The sequence below is a fragment of the Perca fluviatilis genome, chromosome 16 (genome assembly GCF_010015445.1).
Source record: "Perca fluviatilis chromosome 16, GENO_Pfluv_1.0, whole genome shotgun sequence".
NCBI lineage: Eukaryota > Metazoa > Chordata > Actinopteri > Perciformes > Percidae > Perca > Perca fluviatilis.
The window spans coordinates 32,742,653-32,762,828 of NC_053127.1; the positions used below are offsets into that span (position 1 = coordinate 32,742,653).

A 20,176-nucleotide genomic window follows, 5' to 3' on the forward strand; every position below is an offset into this window, starting at 1 on the left:
TCTGCATTGAAAATGTAACTTAAGTAAAAGTATTGTCAGGAAAATGTACTTAAATGCAAAAAATCCCTCACATTTTAGCAATTGGAAACGATCCAAACAGTTCTGTGCATCATCATATCCATATGTGTATTTGTATTCAGCACACGGAGCCAAGAGGGAGTGTTACAGTAACACCATCACCTCTTCAGCAGTGCCGGTCTCAGCTGATGATAACAAGCTCTCCTCTCTTGGCTTGTGTGTATGTGTCTGTCTATCTAAGTGTGAGCTCTGAGGTGTGTCCATGCTTCACTAATGGGATCGCAGGTCCCAGCCTGGAGGACAGAGCCGGTGGCCATTCTGGTCTTTAAAGAAGGGGATCAGATGGCCGGAGTGAGGCCACGGGCCTCTGGCTTAACCCCCCTCGGTGCGATCCGGCCGTCTGCCCATCATTGAGCCAGACCCTGCAGCCTAACCCTCCTCCAGAGGATGGCCATGAATTAATTAGGCCATACTAAAGGCGCGTGCAGTCATTGACCAGCATCCTGTGTGTGTGTGTGTGTGTGTGTGTGTGTGTGTGTGTGTGTGTGTGTGTGTGTGTGTGTGTGTGTGTGTGTGTGTGTGTGTGTGTGTGTGTGTGTGTGTGTGTGTGTGTGTCATAAAGGGTCAGTAGGACAAAAGCAGAAGGATGAGGGGTTGGTTGGGGTGGGGGTTGTTCAGGGGGGAGAGGCACTGACAACAGGTGGTGTGAGGAAGAGCTTTACCCCCCGCCCCCCCTTTAACGACAGTGTAGCGCAGGGGCCACAGGGGCTGTGGAGAACAATAAAGGCCCCTTGGTCCAACCGTTGTGTCCAATCACAGCCCGTTATCTCTCTGACTCACCAGTCCCTCAATGCTAAATGACTTTCCTCGTTGGTCGTCTCCTAGGTTACTTTCCATGTACTCTGTGTGTGTGTGAATGTATATTTCTAGTTACATACTCATACAAGTATGAGCGTACAGGGGGGTGTACACATAAAAAGCAACATGCTAACTCCAGTGAAGACATACAGTATGGATGCACCATGCATTTCAAAAGCATCATACGTACCCCTACTTGGTGTAATTTAGTCTAAACCTTAACACATTTTCATATACAATAATACTTAAAATAAATAAATAATTGAGCACTTTAATATCCATAAAAGCCTTGGATGTAGTTCATGAATATTTCATGTGTATTTGTATGTCTTTGCTGAAGTATCTTGATTAAGAATGTAATTAATTGAGAGTCATTAGTCATGGTCTTACAGGATGCAAATGAGCCTCTGTTTGGGCTCATTGAGGCCAACAATAGCCCTCTGGCAAAACTACACAAGGGGTGGTGTGGTGTGAGTGGGTTGCCTCAGGGTCCAGATTAGAAGGAAGAAATACAAACCAGGAAGCCTTATCTGACACAAAGACACTGCACAGCAGTTTATATATGCTTTTAGGCAGAATTGGAACTGGAAAGTTCTCATATATCAGCGACCATTTGCTCCACGGTCTCAATGTTGGTCAGGTTATTGCACATGTTATTTGTAATTTGCGCGGGGGCAGAAGTAGGGCTGGGCGATATGGAGAAAATCAAATATCACGATATTGTTGACCAAATACCTCGATATCGATACCGAAACGATATTGTAGTGTTGACTATTGGTGCTTTCACAAAATGTTTACACAATGAGATTTTTGATATATAATCATCAGTAATGTGGATATAATGTCTAAGTGGGTAAAGGGAAATAATAGAACAGCTAGAACAGTCTGGTAAGTTCAGAAAATGACATCACTCTACTGTAATGCAGCCTTTAAAACCAGGAAAAGACACCACTTATGCCATATTATGATATTACAATATCCAAAATCAAAGACAATATCTAGTCTCATATCACGATATCGATATATTGCCCAGCTCTAGGCAGAAGTTGAACCAGGATTTCCCCAGACTTGTTTGCATTTCGAGCCAGAGCCCTCTGCAGCATGCTGCCGCCTCTTTGAAATTAATGAGGAGCCTGTGTTTTTTAATGTCCTGCTAATGTTGGTCTGAATGTGCCCGTAGGGGCCATGAGGACGCATCATGATGAAAAACACAGTACGGAATCTGTAGAGAAAGTAGAACAAAAGACAATAAAGTGACGAGACGCGACAGGGAAACAGACGCTCAACATAACACAAATAATAGATAGGACAGCGAAGGCAAATGGCACACAGTTGGGCGTGAGCAGCACACGCTCGCAGAGGCGATAGCTTGAAAGAAATCCATCAACTCATCACAAACGACACAAGAAGCAGGGCACATCTGGGGAGTTTCAGGCGTCATTAATGACAGGCCAACACAATCAATACGCGCTTTAAACGAATCAGCCAAACGCAGTCAGAGCATCACTACAGAGGGGCTAAAAATGGAGGACATTCAAACAACACAGGGAGAAGTATGTTGTGTGCCAGGTACCAAGCCGGAAAATCACCGTAAGAGCGAATCCCCAATTGAAGCCGTCTAAGAATCAAAATGATCTTTACTCAACTTGCTGTGGTCTTTGGACAGCACGTTGTAGTTATTGAACCTATCGATGGAGTCATTGGGAAAACCATTGTTATTGAACCCCAGAGTGTGGTACAGCTGAGCGTACAATAGCTGCAGGACATTTGACCGCAGCAACGGGACATTTCAGTGTCCTCACTGGACAACGTCATTTATCCTGTGTAGTCATTATGTGCCAACTTGTTCTGGTAATTGATAAAAGCTTATTGACGTCAATAGACAACAAGTTCCAATCGGTGGAACTCTCGTTGTGATTGCTGTATAACTAATTCTAGGTTTTGGCCAGCTCATTTTAATTATTGCAGTCATTCTAAGTTGGATACTATTTCTGATTTGTTTCTTGGCAATTTATTCTACTCGCTCCAGGAACTGGACAAGTCAAACCAGTAATTGGAGATCTTCTCATTGGTGCTGCCTTCATACACGGCCGCCCTCAAGCTAAATCTATGGTGTATGCTTTAATTTGATGAAGGATATGGTTTCTATCAAGAGACATTTTAAGCAATATTTTCAACTCTGATGCAGCATTTTATAAGCACTTGTTGGGAAATTAATATTTGAGTGGCAGAAAAAAATGAGTCCATTCCAAATCACTGGCGGTAAACGTTAAGTTGGCTTTATGTAAATTGACATGGTTCCCCTTCTGCATGTAAATAAGGGGCTTACGCTCCTCTCTTGCATGTTGAGGACTGTTTGCTACTGTCATGCTAAGAGCATCTCCTTGAGCAATGAGAGCATGTTTAACAGTAAGAGGAGGCTTAATCTTTAATGTCAGCCTCGTTGGATGTGCTTTTAGTACGTACGTCTTTGTTCACTTCTGTCACAGTGTTTCTCGTCTCACCTTTTTGAATTCCCCGACTGTTGACAGAGACGTTTTCAAAGGCAGTCTCTCCCTTCAAATGATCCTTTGGAACTTTTCTATCAACAGACGCATTCACCTTAAAGTGTTTGGTATGGCCCAAGTAATACTGGCCGCCAGCCCTTTGTGGTGAAAAGGTATTTCAGGGGGATTTAGGTATATTTGACCTGTCTGCAAATGGTAAATACGATGGCAAACAGCTGTGGAAAATGCTTATTGATTTCTACTTGTGTGGATTCATTTCTCCTTTAAGACACGCTCCCACCTCGGAGTTATAAAAGGTCAGCGAATGGGGGCTTAAGTCATTCAAGTGGAGCTAAATGGATTTCTGCTCCAAGATCCATCTGTTTTTGGAGTTTGTTGACAGGGTGGAAAATTGGAACTGTTGCTCTTCCCTCCCCCAGTCGCACCACCACCACCACCACCACCACCACCTTCTCCCCTCTGAGTGCAGGGGTATGAACAGGCATGGCACACCAGCAGGGTAAAAAGTGTGGTGGGCACGAAGCAGGATACGAGGCCTGACCATCTGCTCCAGCTATGTGAACACATTTGTGTACGTTTGACAGGGAGAACTGCGGCATCGCTTGGGCTTTTGGCCATAAGTTGTGTTAGCAGACAGGGACAGCTGACAGAAGGGGGTCATCTCACAAGGGGAGACTGGCTCTCCTCCAACAGGAAGACGCTGATGTCAGACAGACGATTCACCTTTTTCACCTTTCAGGCGGAAGGGGGGGGGAAAGTGGACAGTGTCCGAGTTAGCCTAACAATGAAACAGCACACAGGCAGAAAATGACAGGGCTGTGTGTGTGTGTGTGTGTGTGTGTGTGTGTGTGTGTGTGTGTGTGTGTGTGTGTGTGTGTGTGTGTGTGTGTGTGTGTGTGTGTGTGTGTGTGTGTGTGTGTGTGTGTGCGTGCGCGCGCGCGCGCGCGTGCGTGCAAACAAACAAGATACACTGCTGAGAAAATCCGACAGGCTTACAAGACGGTGAGACAGCATAGGAACTTCCAAACAGCAGTCGGGTTCTCCTGCTCTGGATTTAGCATGCAGCCATCCATCTCCCTGCAGATACGTCTGCCTTTTTCCACCAAGAAAAGAACAAACTGGTATCAGCACCAGCTGGTTATTTGACGTCTTACTAAGCGATCCCACAATAAGCGAGCATTTCAGACTGAAAATAACGCTGGGTTCGAAAAATCCAAGGAGTTGTGTTGCTGCTGCTGCTGCTGCTGTGTTGCTACAGGTACATGTCAGATGATTACATCTGTTCCAGGAAGTCGAGTGCGAGTGCTACATCCATGAATTCGTAACCTAACAGATGCCAAAACACTGCATGGGGGGGTGGGGGGTGGAGGTTAAGAATACTGGGAGACAGGATTTTACAAATGTATAATGACAACAGTCATTTCTCCTCCCTCTCAATGATTGCAGGGTACAACGTTGTAACAAGAAACTCTACTATGAATGAGCACTGGCGAATACTTGAATACTTGAATGTTTTTCGCGGCCCACTCTTTAGTTTGACAACCCTGTATTTGCCTTTCCAGTGCAGGTGGTCTCATTGCGGTGAATGGCGTGGCTGTGATTAATGACGTAGTGCTAATCTGAACACAGCCCTAAATCACCCTGTTAAAATGTCACTTCACATTGTTGGAGTGGCATTCTTGAAGGTGCTCATCGCCACCATCCCACCGCAGCGGTCAATAATTCATGGGTTGTGTGTGTCCTCTTTTGGGCGGGGGCGCCCATTGTCTATAGGCACCTCCGTCCACCCAGTTCTCCATGAGCTCGAGTTGAACAGTGTTTCTGGTTTTCCACATGGGTGAACTACAGTAGTCTTGACTGGGCCAGAGGGTCAGCTGAGGGCGGTTCAGGGCAGGCGGGTTGGGGGTTGGGGGGTGATGGGGTGAAGTGGTCTGCCTTACAAAAGGCTTCCCAGCATTTCTCAGTGACCCTCTTACCCTGCTGCTATAGGCTGCACGACGTCGGCCATTACTAGATTAAAGTAATCCTCTTTTCAGGGCCAGACAATTGCTTTATTAGCCGACCACACACAGAAGCCTGACCACCTTTTGTATTAGTATTGTTGTGGGGGGCCCTCGGGGTCCCGGGGTGGGTGTTATTGCTGGAGGGTGGCCAGAGGGGGAGTGGAGGTTTGTCGCTGTTGTTTCAGCTCTCCTTAGCAATGCCATGCATACATTACTTCTCCTTGTTCAACACTTCACACCAGCCATATCTGGCTGTGTTCAGATACCCACACCGGTTTCGGAAAAAGCCTCCGATACTGCCTAAAATGCTGCTATCAGCAAGTACTGGAGTTTATGCACCGATCCGATACCATCGTAATTTAGCACTGAAGAAAATCGACTTTAAAGTAGTTTATTTATGTTGTTGTGTTACGACTGACGGTCAAACTGGATGATAAAAGAAAGTTCTACGGTGTTCATTGTTTGTGTTTGTTCATGTTTCACAAAGAGTTTAACAACAATGACAGAAATCATATCACAGCCATATGGGGTTAGTAGCATACAGCTGTTTAAGCATAATGAAATATATGTTTTTTTTAACACACTGCTATTGGATCGGTTACCGGTATCGGCCGATACGCAAGTTCAGGTATCGGAATCGGTATCGGGAAGGAAAAAATTGTATCGTAGCATCTCTGGTTGTGCACGTATGTGTTTGCGGAGGGGAGGTATGTTCTTTTTATGGTGCAACACACACACACACTTGCAAATTTATACACAGCACCCTCCACACCTCATATTCCATATCACATATTGGACATATTGCCTGAATTACAATGAGCTTAAGTGCGGGATATGGATGTGCATGTTTGCAAATCCCCCTCCTGGTCCCCCTTCCTTCTTAGCATGCGGTCCAGATTTCTTTCTCTGAATCTCTCTACTGGCTTGTTTTTGCCAAAAAAAAAAAAAAAAAATCCCATCAAAATGCCGTTTCATCTCCTCTTTTCCTCAGTAGCTAAAGACGTGGCGTTTTCAACTGAAGCAAAAAAAAAAGTCCTTTTGAAGCCACTCCGAAATGTGTGTTTTTGCCAACAGATTGTTCTCTGTCAAAAGGGCATAGGCTGTTTTTGACGAGCCTGTCAATCAGGTGTGAACGGCTCCACCTGATAACTGATTCAGCTTTACGAGGAGTAGGGAGCCACTCAGGCTGAATAAAGCGTTGTCAAACAGTGTGAATATTTCATGAATATTGGAGAGATGTGACATGTTTCTCTCTGTGTCTATTTCCATCATAGTGTCCACGACAGAGGCATACTGTATTTTGTAACAAGAGGGTTGCAGTGCTTTCGGGATGCATCTCTGCACACTCCCTTAAGGATATATGCCAGTTTCAATAAAAAAGGAGACTCACGCAGGGCGAGTTGAAAACATCAGGAAATGATTGACATCAATCCAAAATACGCTTCAGTCCTTTTCTTTCGTCATTAAACATATAAACGTTTGGACTGAAATCCTCCACCTGCGAACCGATAGGTCAATAAATACACAGCTGCATTCAGTTGATAGATTCGACAAGCACTGAACAACCATTCACCTTGACTGGACTCCATCTGACATCTCTGTCCTCCTCCTCCTCCTCCTCCTCCTCCTCCTCCTCTGAGGTCATGAGCCTTCACTGTTCATCATCAGTTCCCATTAAGAGTATTAATAAATCTTAAACACAGCTTTTTGATAATGTGATATTATTGATCCACGCTAGGAAATTGTTTTTTTTCTTCTTTCTCCTGACTGCAGCAGGTCAGAAGTCAGGGTCAGCTTCCCCTACATCACCCTGGGGTAGGACACAAATCATCGTCTTGCCCACGGACACTGCAGCAGGGTGGATGGCTGCTTGTGGCGCTCCCTAGTTTGAAGGATCTCTCTCTTACCAACACAGTCTCACTCTCAGTGCGTCAAAATGCGACTCTTTGTCAGGCGCCTTTTGGCGTTTGTTACTGGCGTTACTGGTCGGGACTCTTGGCGTTTTGACGCTCCTGGGCGGGACGTACGTTTAACCGACATGCGGCACAAGGTCGGGGGCAGTTAGGTTTTAGCGCCGCGGTCGAGCTGCTGCTCTGCCCGTTGTGTTCCACGCACACACGCTAAAGGGTGGTTTTTGCGTCGGTATCTGACGCTGCAGACTGAGCTCATAAAGTGGCGTCTGCATGACACGCCAATTTGTGTGGCGTTTTTGCTTTTTAGCGTGTTTATCAACGCCGTTCGGGCCGCCGTTGACCTACACTACGTGTGAATGTAGCGAGTAGTATGACAGGACATAAGTCCGCGTAGGGAGGTTGGTTGGGGGGAAGGATGGGTAATACACAGAACTTTCACCCAGGAGAGCTGGGATTGCGTCCCACGTGTGGCGTTTTTCAACGTTTTTCTTTTTTTTTTGTTAATTTTTTTTTTTTTTTTAAGCCTTCCCAATGTTTCTTTCCTAAACCCAACCATTTATTGTTTTCCTAAGCATGGGACGTTGGTCACCATCATTTTTTTGTCGTTTTTTTGTGTTAGTAAAGCCTTTCCCAATGTTCTTTTCATAAAAAAAATCATTTAACACGTGTGTGCCGTTGTTCTCGCGATAAGACGTGTGTATGTTTACATCCGCTGTATACAGCGTGGACATGCGCGGAAAGCTCAAAATGCGTACAGATAACACGCCATTTGGCTTTAGGAAAGTGGCGTGTATGATTACGCAAAGTCATGATGCCCTGCTGGACGCTGAGAGCCACTGACCAAGGGTCAGTATTTGACGAGTTGGGAGTGAGGACGGGTGGCTCTTACCACCAGTTTGCCCTAAAATCCTTTCACTTCCTTGGAGGAAAAGTCAAGAGCCGGGGAGCCACATTTAATTCCCAGAGAATTACAGAGCATGTTTTCAGGGCTCGGGGGAGTCATGTGTATCCTGTCTGGAATTGCAGAGATGAAACGCATAGATGAAAAATTGGCAGAAAAAAAACACACACACACACACACACACACACACACACACACACACACACACACACACACACACACACACACACACACACACACAAACACACACACACACACACACACACACACACACACACACACACACACACACACACACACACACACACACACACACAGGGCCAACATGTCATGCCAGGGGAGTTTTGCGGTGGATTAACCTCCAGGTTGCTGGGTGGGTGAGCACAGCCGGAGCAGCAGCACCAGCTCAGAACTGGGATGGGAACCTGCTGCTGAGCCACACATAGGTGAACACCCCCCCATGCCAGGAGATTGGAAGGATTTACTCTACTAAATAAGGAGAAGTTTGTCTGTCAGTGCTGCTGTGCGTTTGCATGCAAACACGTCTACAGTAGACGTAGTAGTTTCATCCGTGTGTGTGTGCACATGCTTGGGTCATTTTGTGTAGTACCAGGTTAATGGGAGGGGTTGGGTAGGGCTTTGACGTCAGAAGATTTTGCCTGCAGGTGGTATTTTAACAAGGCCTCCCTCTTGATTTGAAATACGGCTGTTTCATTCAAATGGCCTCGGCATGCCTCTGGCTTCTTCTGCTCTGTTTCGTGATAGTGGAAGGAAGGAAGGGAGAGGGTTGATGGAAGGTTAGCCAAGGCCGTTCAAAAGCTCTCTAGACACACACATATTCAAATGCAGTACAGTGTGAGGCTCATTGCTTAAAAAAGTCATGTACTCCTTATTGATCATGAATCATTCCAAAAGTACCAATAATATTTCATCTTTATTTCTCTTTTACTTTTACTGATGCATGATTTACACCTTAAGGTGTGTGTCCTTAATGTAGCTGGATTTATGCCTGACTTGTGGGCCCAGCTGTATACAGTGATAATAGGCGTAGGGTTGGGTGTTGGGATTTACACATTGAAGGCATAATTAAATGGATGCATTGTACGGGGTCCAGCCATATCACAGTTTAACTTAACTATAAACTGTGTTTAAATTCTTTCTTACACTTTGTGATACTAGCGCTGGCTTCATTACTTCATTTGAGCAGAAGGCTTGCAGCAGGTGTGCGTTAGTGAAGGGGAAAGGATAGCTGAGCCTTCTGTCACCTTGCTTTTGTGTTGTTTTTCACTCTCAAAAATCTTTACCGGCATCGGGCACGTGAAGGAAGAAACACAAACAGCCCAACCTGACCAATCACAGGTCCTGCGGTCGCCGTGTGTTATCGGCGAAGCATGCATTTTTGAGGAGGCGTAGGGCGGCTATGGAGGAGCCTACAGTGTAGCTACATGTGCGTAGGCTCTGTAGCTACGCTGTAACCCCTTTTTAAAGCTGCTCTCACACTGTGAGAGCGTGGCAACCACCCAGACAACCGCCTACCTGGAAGAGCGTTTTCAATAGCGGCTGGCGAAATCTGTGCAAATTCACGTGGGTGGCGACCGGTTCGTACCGCTAGCGCGGTGATCCAAAACGCTTTCCGTCAGCTGCCTCTGAATGCTGCCCCTGAATGGAAAGCCATCAACCCGCTGTCCCTCACTAAGAAAAAGAAGGTCTTCTGAATCAAACAATCCTGCTCTTCCTGCATTTGTATCACATACCTTGTGAGACTCCCTGGCTCCCAGTCATTTTCATAGGACTTACATAATATCTACCACGTGTGCTCTGTAGTCTCATGTAAAGCATGAGCCAGCTTAAACATATAATCTTATTGTCACATGTTGCAGCTCCGTGCTGACTGAGTGCCCGCAGGTTGGCCGGATCATCGTCAACCCCTGTTCTTTAGCATGCTATGGGCCATGTGCTTCATTATAACACACACACACACACACACACACACACACACACACACACACACACACACACACACACACACACACACACACACACACACACACACACCCCATGAGACCCCCTCTACTGTCTGTGTGGCTGATAATGAGTGCCTCCTGTGCTGTCCCTCTGCTGCATGTGGGGCCCACGGTCATATTGGCTGCAGACTACACCACTGCCAAATAGTAGCCCCCCCACCTCACCACCACCCGCTCCACATCCACCCCTACCCCACCCCCCCGCCTTCCAACACGTCTGGGTGTGACAAGACACCGTGGAGGGGCCAGGCCCAGGAATTTATGAGCGCTTAAAAAGCCATGAAATGTTGCACGTTGACAGATAACCTCATCTATTTTTTTTTTTTTTCCGCAGCAACACGCAGGGGTTTTTGGGTGATGGTGGTTTCTCATGTTTTATCACGTAATTCAATGTGGGGCCATTGTTTTACATAACAAAGCTATGGTAATAAGACCTAAAGCATCATACAGTAAATAGCATCAGAACATGACATGAATATTAGATTGAATATAACTCTCTTGGCTCTGCCTGAGGATTATGTTGTAAGGAGAGGTTTATCTATGCTAATAACAGTCTTATAATCTGCCTGTAAAGCATCACAGTGTCATTTCCCTGTTATCTGGGAGCAGTGGCTAACAGTTGGTTTACCATAGCTCTGTCAGGGCTTTCCTGTAATGTTCATTTTTACGGCGGAGATTTTCGGTCAACTTCAGAATCAAATTGATATTATTTGTTTTCGTTCTTGCGATCTCTTCACTAGTCACACACAAAAAAAAAGAATATCTCTCTAAACATTCACTTCAACCTGGGGGGTCTCATCTTTTGCATCTTTGCATGGAAATCATTTTTCATGCTCTTGTCATAGTGGGACCAGCTGCTTTTCAACCATCAGCCCAGGTTTGGAGGCAGCAAGGGGTGGGGGGCTCGGGTTGAGGGTGCTGGGGATTGGGTGGGTGGGGCCGGGCCTGCTTTTGTGGCTGCTAAATGGACTCAGCTGACAGGACTAAGCAGCAGTGATGGTGGCCTAAATGGCTACGCCAGCGGACAAAGTAAAGGACAAAAGAAAATGGAGGGAGTAAATTTGAGGGGAAAAATGCATCAGACATTGATGAACAGGTTAAGTGTGTGTGTGTGTGTGTGTGTGTGTGTGTGTGTGTGTGTGTGTGTGTGTGTGTGTGTGTGTGTGTGTGTGTGTGTGTGTGGCAGGCAGTAATGCTCGGGCCGAGAAGGTGACCCTTCTGGACTCATGGAAGGAGTAATTGAAATGCCCTGTCGCTATGATTCCCATTCATTTAGCTTCAGCGCCGGCTCAATTTCGCTGTTGGCCATATGAGCATTTCCAGAGAGCTGAACCATGTTATGTCATTTACTCAAGGCCATAAAATAATCTCCGGCCAGGGAGCCAAATGACAGCGCCATGAGAAAAATGGAATTACACTTTAAACCAAGTAGTATTATAGAATGGTGGATGTTTCAGGTCAGCTGTCGCTAAAGAAATAGTGAAGTGTGTGTGTGTGTGTGTGTGTGTGTGTATTGCATTGAGCTTGTAATATTGGATGCAGACAGTGTTTTGCTGTATTTGCTGCTACAGCTGCCGTGCAGCAAATCTGCACGAGTGTCTGTGTTTGTATTGGCTGGGCTGGGGAGGCGGTGGGTGCTTAAAGGCAGCACGGACATCTGTCTCCAACTGTGAGTGAGACCCCCGCACCCCCCACCCCCCACCCAATCCTCTCCAGACCCTCCCATCACCACAACAACACACACACACAATATCCTGTGCGGCCCGTTTCATCATAGTGTAATGGTCGATAGGGATCGGAGGGGGTCCACTCCGGATAATGAGAGTGGCTAATGGAAGGTGGCTTCTGATGGGGGGGCCCCTGTTGGGCCCAAGGGCCCGGACAGATATTGCCTTGGGGACCAGGCTTCACCCATAGAAAGGACGGAGAGGATGCGTGTGCGTGCGTCTTAGCAGTCTTGTGAAAGGGATAAGAATGATTTATGTACTTGGGCGAAAAGCTAAAAAAAAACCCACATTGGTGTGTTTTTGCGTGTGTTCACACCAAAGCAGATTGCTTCATGTCGCGACAAGACGTAAGCTGACCAGCTCAACCCCGACAACACAGCCTGAACCCGAGGATGCTTTTCTTGATTCCGCTAACTCCATCCCTCACGTTGCTCCGTCTGCCAAGGGACTATCCGTCATTCTCTCTCTGCCATCTGAATATTTATTCTTGAGGGGGTGCTGTCACACACACCCACACCCACACACACACACATGCAGTTCTTGGAACGTTAACGACCGCGATAAAGCCATTTAATTAAAAGTGAGCCTGAGCTCGCCCCAAAGGTGTTTTTTTATGTCCAATTAAATGCTCAAATGATGCCCTGATATACAGCAGGGTCGTGATACTTTGCACCTGTGGTAAATCACCTAAGTCTAGCGCTCACACATAAATAGTACTTCCATCCAATAACACACTTTGTTTGGAATAGGATAGATTAGCTTCTCGGGTGGTTTTTAATTTTTGTAATGATTCAGTGTAATTTGCAATCCGCACATCCATCAATGTACACATCACAAGGAGATAAATGCTCCATGCAGATGGGTGTCATTAGTTTTTGTGCGACTAATGTGTTTGGTGTTGTGTAAAGATACAGGCTGACAGCAATCTGTCACAGACCAACCAAAAGCCTCACAGATCTGATTTTTGATTAGTGTCGAGACTTAGATGGGCTTATGTTTACAGTGGGGGATGAAATCTTCTCATGCTATTCCTGACTTTCCATGCTACCATGTTGTGAGAAAGACGTGTAATCCAGAAACAATTTGGGCTGCGACTAATTATTTTCTCGATTAATTGTTTTGTCTGCAAAATGTCAGAATCTTTTTAAAATTGGCTGTTAAAATTTCCCACAGCCCAAGCTATATATATATATATATATATATATATATATATATATATATATATATATATATAGCATGTTTTATTCGACCAACAGTTCCAAACCAGAAGATGTTAACTATCTTATACGAAAAGAACAAGAAAAGCATCAAATTCTCACATTTGAGAAGCAGAATCTGATCATTTTGGGGCATTTTTGCAATTCCAGTCAGACTTCTATATTTCAAACATATGCACTTGTGGTCCTTATTTCTTTCCCTGTGTGTTACTGTGTGTCTGTGCTCTGATTAAAGCACACCGTTCAGGCCCAGTAGTGGGGATTACTCTGGCTTTGTTGAAGGGGTTTAAAGAAAGGGTCAAAGTGCACCCACTTAATATGGGCCCCAAAGGGCCTCGCGGGTAATTGCCAGTGCCTAATAAACTTCTAGACACCCTCTTTTCGCTCAGATCTGGAGAGTGCACAGGGCAGAATGGGGAAGATCAGGGGCCCCTGGAGCCGTGATCTCAGAATGGTGTGTGACAGGTCATCACGGTGGTCCTTTCACCCCCGCAGCATGGTAATTCAGACCTGGGGTGCAACGCGCTGCCCTATTTTGCTCCTAGCGTTGCGTGATGGGACAGGTTACTGAACAATTTAGTCAGGGTTTTTGTAATCTGCTGTGAATAGTGATTGGGAGAAATGTCAGCAGCAGGTACAGATAAGGTCAGAGGTGTGGTTTGGCATATCATTCCAGGATTGGAAACGGCCAATGGGATTTGGAGCGGCCCTGAATTCTCTGTGGCTAAGTAATTGGCCATCAGGATATGGGTCTGACTAAAGCCATAAGTGGCAATTTGATGCCTCTAAGAGGCGCAGATAAAAAAAGACAGCAACATAGTGGCTCAGAAGCCCGCGATGAATTGCGAAGCCCTGTATTTTTATCAGGGCAAAGGCAAGCTCCGTTAGCTAACGAGGAAATGAAAAATATCCTCCTTAAACGCTTGACATGACCTTGATTACAAACAAAACAGGCTGATTTATCGCCTCACGTACACACACCCCTTGTTCACCCTCATTCAAAGAGGACGCCACACTATCTTGACAAGAAGAGAAATCAGCCTTCGAGGCGTACAGCCTGACATTGAGATACAATGCATTTTCCACACAAACCCAGATATTTCAGATAAAGAAAGTGTGAGTGTCAGCGAGGTTATATGGATGGATGGATGGACACATAAATATATGGATGGTGATGATAATGGTAATGTCCTGTGCTGTCATTACGGGACACTTGTCATTAATCAGATGCGAAGGTGACTCTCTCCTGCCGGCCGGTGGCGTGACATCCAGGGGTGTTGTTTCTCACACACAAGCACGCACCATCGTGTGCATAGCCGCCCATGTATAAAGACATACACGCGTAAATAACATATACGAGCATATGTGATGTGTACGCATTCTGTAATCTATCTGTATTGATAGATGCCGAGTGCAAAATGCCTGGAGGAGACATTTCCTGACCAACAATAACATGTGCAAGACGCTGCTTGACATGAACATGAAATCATGTGGATGGGCAGAGGTAAATATTTGCTTTTTAGCCACTGGTACCAATGGAAGATGGCTCAGAGCATTCAGAATTTCATATTTCACTGCAATAACAAACCATGTATTATCCTCTGTTTGCCTATTTGGTCCTCAAGGCTTCACATATCAAGTGAACAGGGGAATATGAGCTTGAAAACTATTCTGCATTCTATTAATTCTCAGGGCAAATGCAAACCGAACACTGTATGCTACTGAAGACACATTTCAAAAGGACCATACTTCGAATCAAATACATGAAAATAAATCCGGTTTTACAGGGAGGTACAGGGGTGTTGTACTTTATCCTCAGGGTTGAATGGGGATGGAAAGACTAATAGGAGATTGACTTTAAGAAGAAGTACTGTTATTTGACTTACAGTACATCTTGCTTGTTTAGAAATGAACTTACTTGTGTTGTAACTTACCCAAGCAGAAGTACATACTATTTGGATTAAAACTAGCTTACATATAGTGTTAATGAAAAGGCCAATATGAATTCAATATTAGTGCACCCCGTCAACCAATCCATCTGCCACTTCAGTGATGCTCTTGAATGTAGTGACCAGCTTGTTGTTATTGTAATCTCAAAGATTCCTTCATGAGGACAGGGTCTGAAATGTTAATGGAATAGCCTCATAATTTGAACCACAACCTTGTCAAATTAGGCTCTAATTGAGCTTATTTGTATTTATATTTCTTAGTGTTTCATTAGAATTCTTTATTCAGTGAAAATAGAGTACTGACAAGTGCAAGTGCTTGGAAAAGCTTCTCTTGAATGTGTAAATCAGCTGCTGTTAACACATTTTAATTCATCCTAAAATGTGAGAAATGCTAAATGTGTTTGGTGGAATCAGAGGTTGAGTAATCATTCAAGAATTGTATAACAATAAAATACTCAACTCTCTTATTCTGCAAGTCGGTTCTATCAAGCTTGACAGACCTACACGTTTTGTAATATTAAGACATTTCAAACTCAAATCATCTTTGAAATCATTTCCCCCCCAAACATTGACAGACGTATATGTCAGTTTTTGTACTGAGGGCATTTTAAAGAAGCTTGTGCTTTGACAGAGAGGTTGACAGCTTTTTCAATAGCGATTTTTTTTCCAAACTCTGTGAAGAGTGTAAACTAGGACACCAGTTTCTGACATGACTTGCACTTTTCAAGGTAAAATAAGTGATTTCTCTCTGCTCATCTTTATGGCAGTCTCAACAGCCTGCAGATCTTAGCACACTCAGGAGACATTTGAGTCTGGACATGAGTGGAATGTCATTACATTGATATAACTTATTCTGAGATATATCAGTATAATGTAAGAGTGCATGCAAATCAGCCATGCCGTCCTCCTGCATTAATTCATTATCAACCAACTCCTTTATGTCCAAATATCACATCCTCTCATAGCTTCAAAGAGAACTTTGTGGAATATTGAGGGTAGAAATTCAATACCCCCCCAAGTGCTATTTTGAAAGAGTTGCAGCTCGGACATTGGACATTTTTTTTTTTACAAATGCCTAGGAAAGATTGTAATGTGAAAAGGAATTTAGGAGTAGGGTTGGGTATCGTTTGGTTTTTTTTCGATTCCGGTGCTAAATCGATACTTTTAAAACGGTGCCGGTGCCTAAACGGTGCCTGAACCGGTACTTTTCAATAAAGTAAAAAAAAAAAAGAAGAAGAAAAAAAATAAGGGTAGTAAACAACAGTCAGTGACTTGTTTATTGCTAAGGCCATGGTCAAAATTAAAGATTTAATAATAATGTAATAACTATAACAATAACTTATTTCACCAGTAAATTGCTGTTGAACCCCAGATGGGAAAAGGGTATTTTACAATTACTGTGAATGCACCACGAGGCAACCTGTTTTAAGTGAATGCACAGTCTGTGTTGTTTAATTCCGACAACGGCAGCTGCAAGTGAACGCACCGTCTGTGTTGTTTAATTCCGACAACGGCAGCTGCGACTGAACGCACCGTCTGTGTTGTTTATTTCCGACAACGGCAGCTGCAAGTGAACGCACCGTCTGTGTTGTTTAATTCCGACAACGGCAGCTGCGAGTGAACGCACCGTCTGTGTTGTTTAATTCCGACAACGGCAGCTGCGAGTGAACGCACCGTCTGTGTTGTTTAATTCCGACGACGGCAGCTGCAAGTGAACGCACCGTCTGTGCTGTTTAATTCCGACCATATAAACATACTGTATATCTATGAATTGCGACAACGGCAGCTGCTGCTGCGCTGCAGAGCAGACTGTTACATCCCGCTGTTGAAGTCCTCCACAGTGAAATCCAGTCACACTTTACACTGTTTAACGTTAGCTGTCAGCATTTTACCGGTGTTTAATCCAGCTGCTAGCTAAAGGTAGGCTAACGTTACATGCTGTCAGGTGTAGTGTAAAGTCAAGCACCGAAATGAGGCACCGAAACTTTCGTTCTTAGTCGGTCTCGTTACTACCGTTTACGTCGGCACCGGTTCCCTATTGGCACCGAGTTTCGGTACCCAACCCTATTTAGGAGGTTGCTTTTATTATCTGTTATGGTGTCTTTTTGGGGGCCAGATAGGAATGCCATAGAAACCTCCTTGGTTGATCCCCTTTGTAAGTCCCTGCAGTGGCTGAGGCTTAGCCTGCAGGCCTCTTCCTGGTCGACTGGTGTTGTCAGTGCATCATTCTAGACTACAAAAACCGTCGTCTAAACCTGTAATCTGAGAGCCTGCAAAGCTTTCCAGACTGAAATGAGAAAGAAAAAGTCCAGTGCCTTCAGGTAACAGGCTCAAGATGTTGACCACCGAGGGATGCATTTGGAAGTAAAGGAGGCGGTCTAACTCAAAGACACATCTCTAATGTTTCATGAATAGACTCCAGGAAAGCAAAAGAGAGGCAGTTGTTATATGGATTACATATTTAAAGTTGCTTTCTGTAATTGATGTCATTGATTTGTCTGAGGCCATTGTTTGAATAGTGTTTTCTCGACCACCTATCCAAGTGTGTGTGTGTGTGTGTGTGTGTGTGTGTGTGTGTGTGTATGTATGTATATATATATATATATATATATATATATATATATATATATATATATATATATATAATACCTTTCATTGTTGATGTGCTGTGATGGTGCACACATGACACAGAGTCAATGAAGACCATAGGGACACCATGTTAAATTCACAGTCATACAATATCAGTAGCAATGTACTGGCATGCGTTTGCACCTGTTTGGCTGTTGTTTGCTGTTTCTTTTTGAAAGCCAAATGTCAGTACAAAGTCAACAGGACTCCATGTATGCACAGGCTAATTATCGGCACAAAGTTAGCGGAAGTAAATGTATGCAAAGCCAGATAAAAGATACTATCATCAACAAAGGAGTTTACACATACCATCTCTAACCATGCCTCTTCTCTTCCTCGCTTGTCTTTTCCCCAGTTCTGAGAGATGACTTCCGTCAAACGCCCAGCGATGTGGTGGTAGCAGCAGGTGAGCCAGCTGTCATGGAGTGTATACCCCCCCGAGGCCATCCTGAGCCCACCATCTCTTGGAAGAGAAACAACATCCGGGTCAATGACCGAGATGAGAGGATCACTGTAAGTTTTTCTATAGAATTAGTATCATGAAATCAGGGATTTTAACTGGAAGCAATGGAACTGCAAATTTTCTTACCAACTTCTTTTAAGAAAAATATTATTAAATGTGTTAATCTTTCTCGACATTATTTGCAAGTTATTAGGTCTGTGCATTGTGACGTTAGGGTCACACAAGCTAATTTGCTTTATTTCTCAAATGGTCTTTCAATGTTTTTTCGTCATTCACTGACCCAATCAATAATTTAGAGTTGATGAGGAATCCATCCAGTTCCATTATGGTTGATAATAGAGAAGTAGCATCGCCATTGAACTGCAATGATTGTGGTTTAATTGAATCCTTCCAGGCTGTTCACCAGAAGACCACCTTCTAGGAATGAGGGGCCAACGCAAACTTTAGAATACAATAAAACCTGACCTGTAAATCTGCTATTTGGGAGCATGCATGTATCAGTCTGCATGCATCTGCTTATTACAAACTGAGCAGTGGAAGATGTTTCTATGGCAATGAGAGCGTGACTTATTGTCAAACAGTGTAAGAACTAGCAGAGGAGCCATCTGTCATGACACTCTTGACGGGCTGGCCTCTTTCTTGACTAACACGCCTCAAATCCTGTTTCCAACCTCTTTCCATTTGTCTTCTTTCTGCCTACCCCCCCCCCACCCCCCACTCCTCTCCTCCTCCCTTCTCCTCTGCTTACCTTTTCATCCATCGCCTTCTGTGGCTATCTCCCTTCCCCTCTTCTCCTCCTTCTGCTCCCTCATTCTCAGATGCGAGGAGGCAAACTGATGATATCCAACTCCAAGAAAAGTGATGCTGGCATGTACGTGTGTGTTGGAACCAACATGGTTGGAGAGAAAGACAGCGATCCCGCTGAACTGGTGGTGTTTGGTGAGTCATTTTTGCTGCATCTCATTCAATCATGGTCAACCTGCAAATACGGCATGGAAAATGAAACGTATGGGAATTACAGTATTCTGTTTTGTTATCACATTACAAATTCCTATGAAGGCGTGGTTTATTTTTGAATTGCACTAAACCATATTTCAGATGCAGAGATCTGTATCTTCACATAATAATGGTTGAGGTTATGCAATAGACTGTGATAAAAAAACATTCAAATGACAGTGCAAATAGTCTAAATTGGAGTTAAAGGTTCATCTTTTGGACTTTAATAAATGTTAATTTACCAATTTAACATTATAACATTTAATAATCATGTAGAGCAAGTTTCTCTGCTGAGAAATCTGTAATGGTTCTCCTTTCTGCCTTTCTCTGGTTCATTTACTCTTGGGGTACACTTTCTTTGCTCAGCTGATGTAGTTGGAGCAGCAGATGAATGATTCCCTTTGCCTTGCTCTCTTGACCTCTCTGTTTCTTTCCTCCTCTCGGATTCTCTGCTTTGCTCTCAGCAGAGCAGCAGCATAAGCGTTCCCAAAGTGTGTATTGATCCCAGGAAACAGATAGAAGATTGATATTTTCTTTTCGGTCCCAGAAAACCCCCCAGCTTCTCCGCACCACCGCCCAGATACTGCTCCTTTTGCACGCCGTGGCGCAACAGTAAACCTTAACCCAGTGTGTAACACCTGATTTATCAACTTATGGTTCCTGAAAATGCATGGCCTGACACTCTCCCTTATATTTAATATTACTGCCATCTGTGAGATTTACAAGATTACAGCCAGCGCGCATCTGCACCAATTTCTCTAGGCTGTCATCATGTTTTTTGTAAACAGATTATGACCATGATAAGACCTTACAATGCACATTTGTCTCTCTAGACATATGTCTCTGGTGGATTGATTCTCCCACCTGTGTAACTCAATGTTGTTATGCACCTGCATCAGGCCTGTAACTCCCTCAGCGATGATGCCAAATCTCCCTTCTTGTTTGATAATGCTACCATGTACCAGTAGTGGT

General features: G+C 44.4%; 1 protein-coding gene across 5 annotated transcripts in view; it reads left to right on the forward strand.

Moving 5' to 3' along the window:
* robo3 (roundabout, axon guidance receptor, homolog 3 (Drosophila)) overlaps nucleotides 1-20,176 on the forward strand; it is a 102,885-nt gene that overhangs the window by 30,055 nt on the left and 52,654 nt on the right. For 4 of the 5 annotated variants that reach the window (XM_039777696.1, XM_039777697.1, XM_039777698.1 and 1 more), the window contains exons 3-4: nucleotides 18,101-18,258; nucleotides 19,027-19,147. In XM_039777696.1, the coding sequence (XP_039633630.1) occupies nucleotides 18,101-18,258; nucleotides 19,027-19,147 (279 nt within the window). Of the gene's footprint in view, nucleotides 1-17,324; nucleotides 17,439-18,100; nucleotides 18,259-19,026; nucleotides 19,148-20,176 lie in introns of those variants that run through there. The other variant, XM_039777699.1, reaches the window with a different exon arrangement.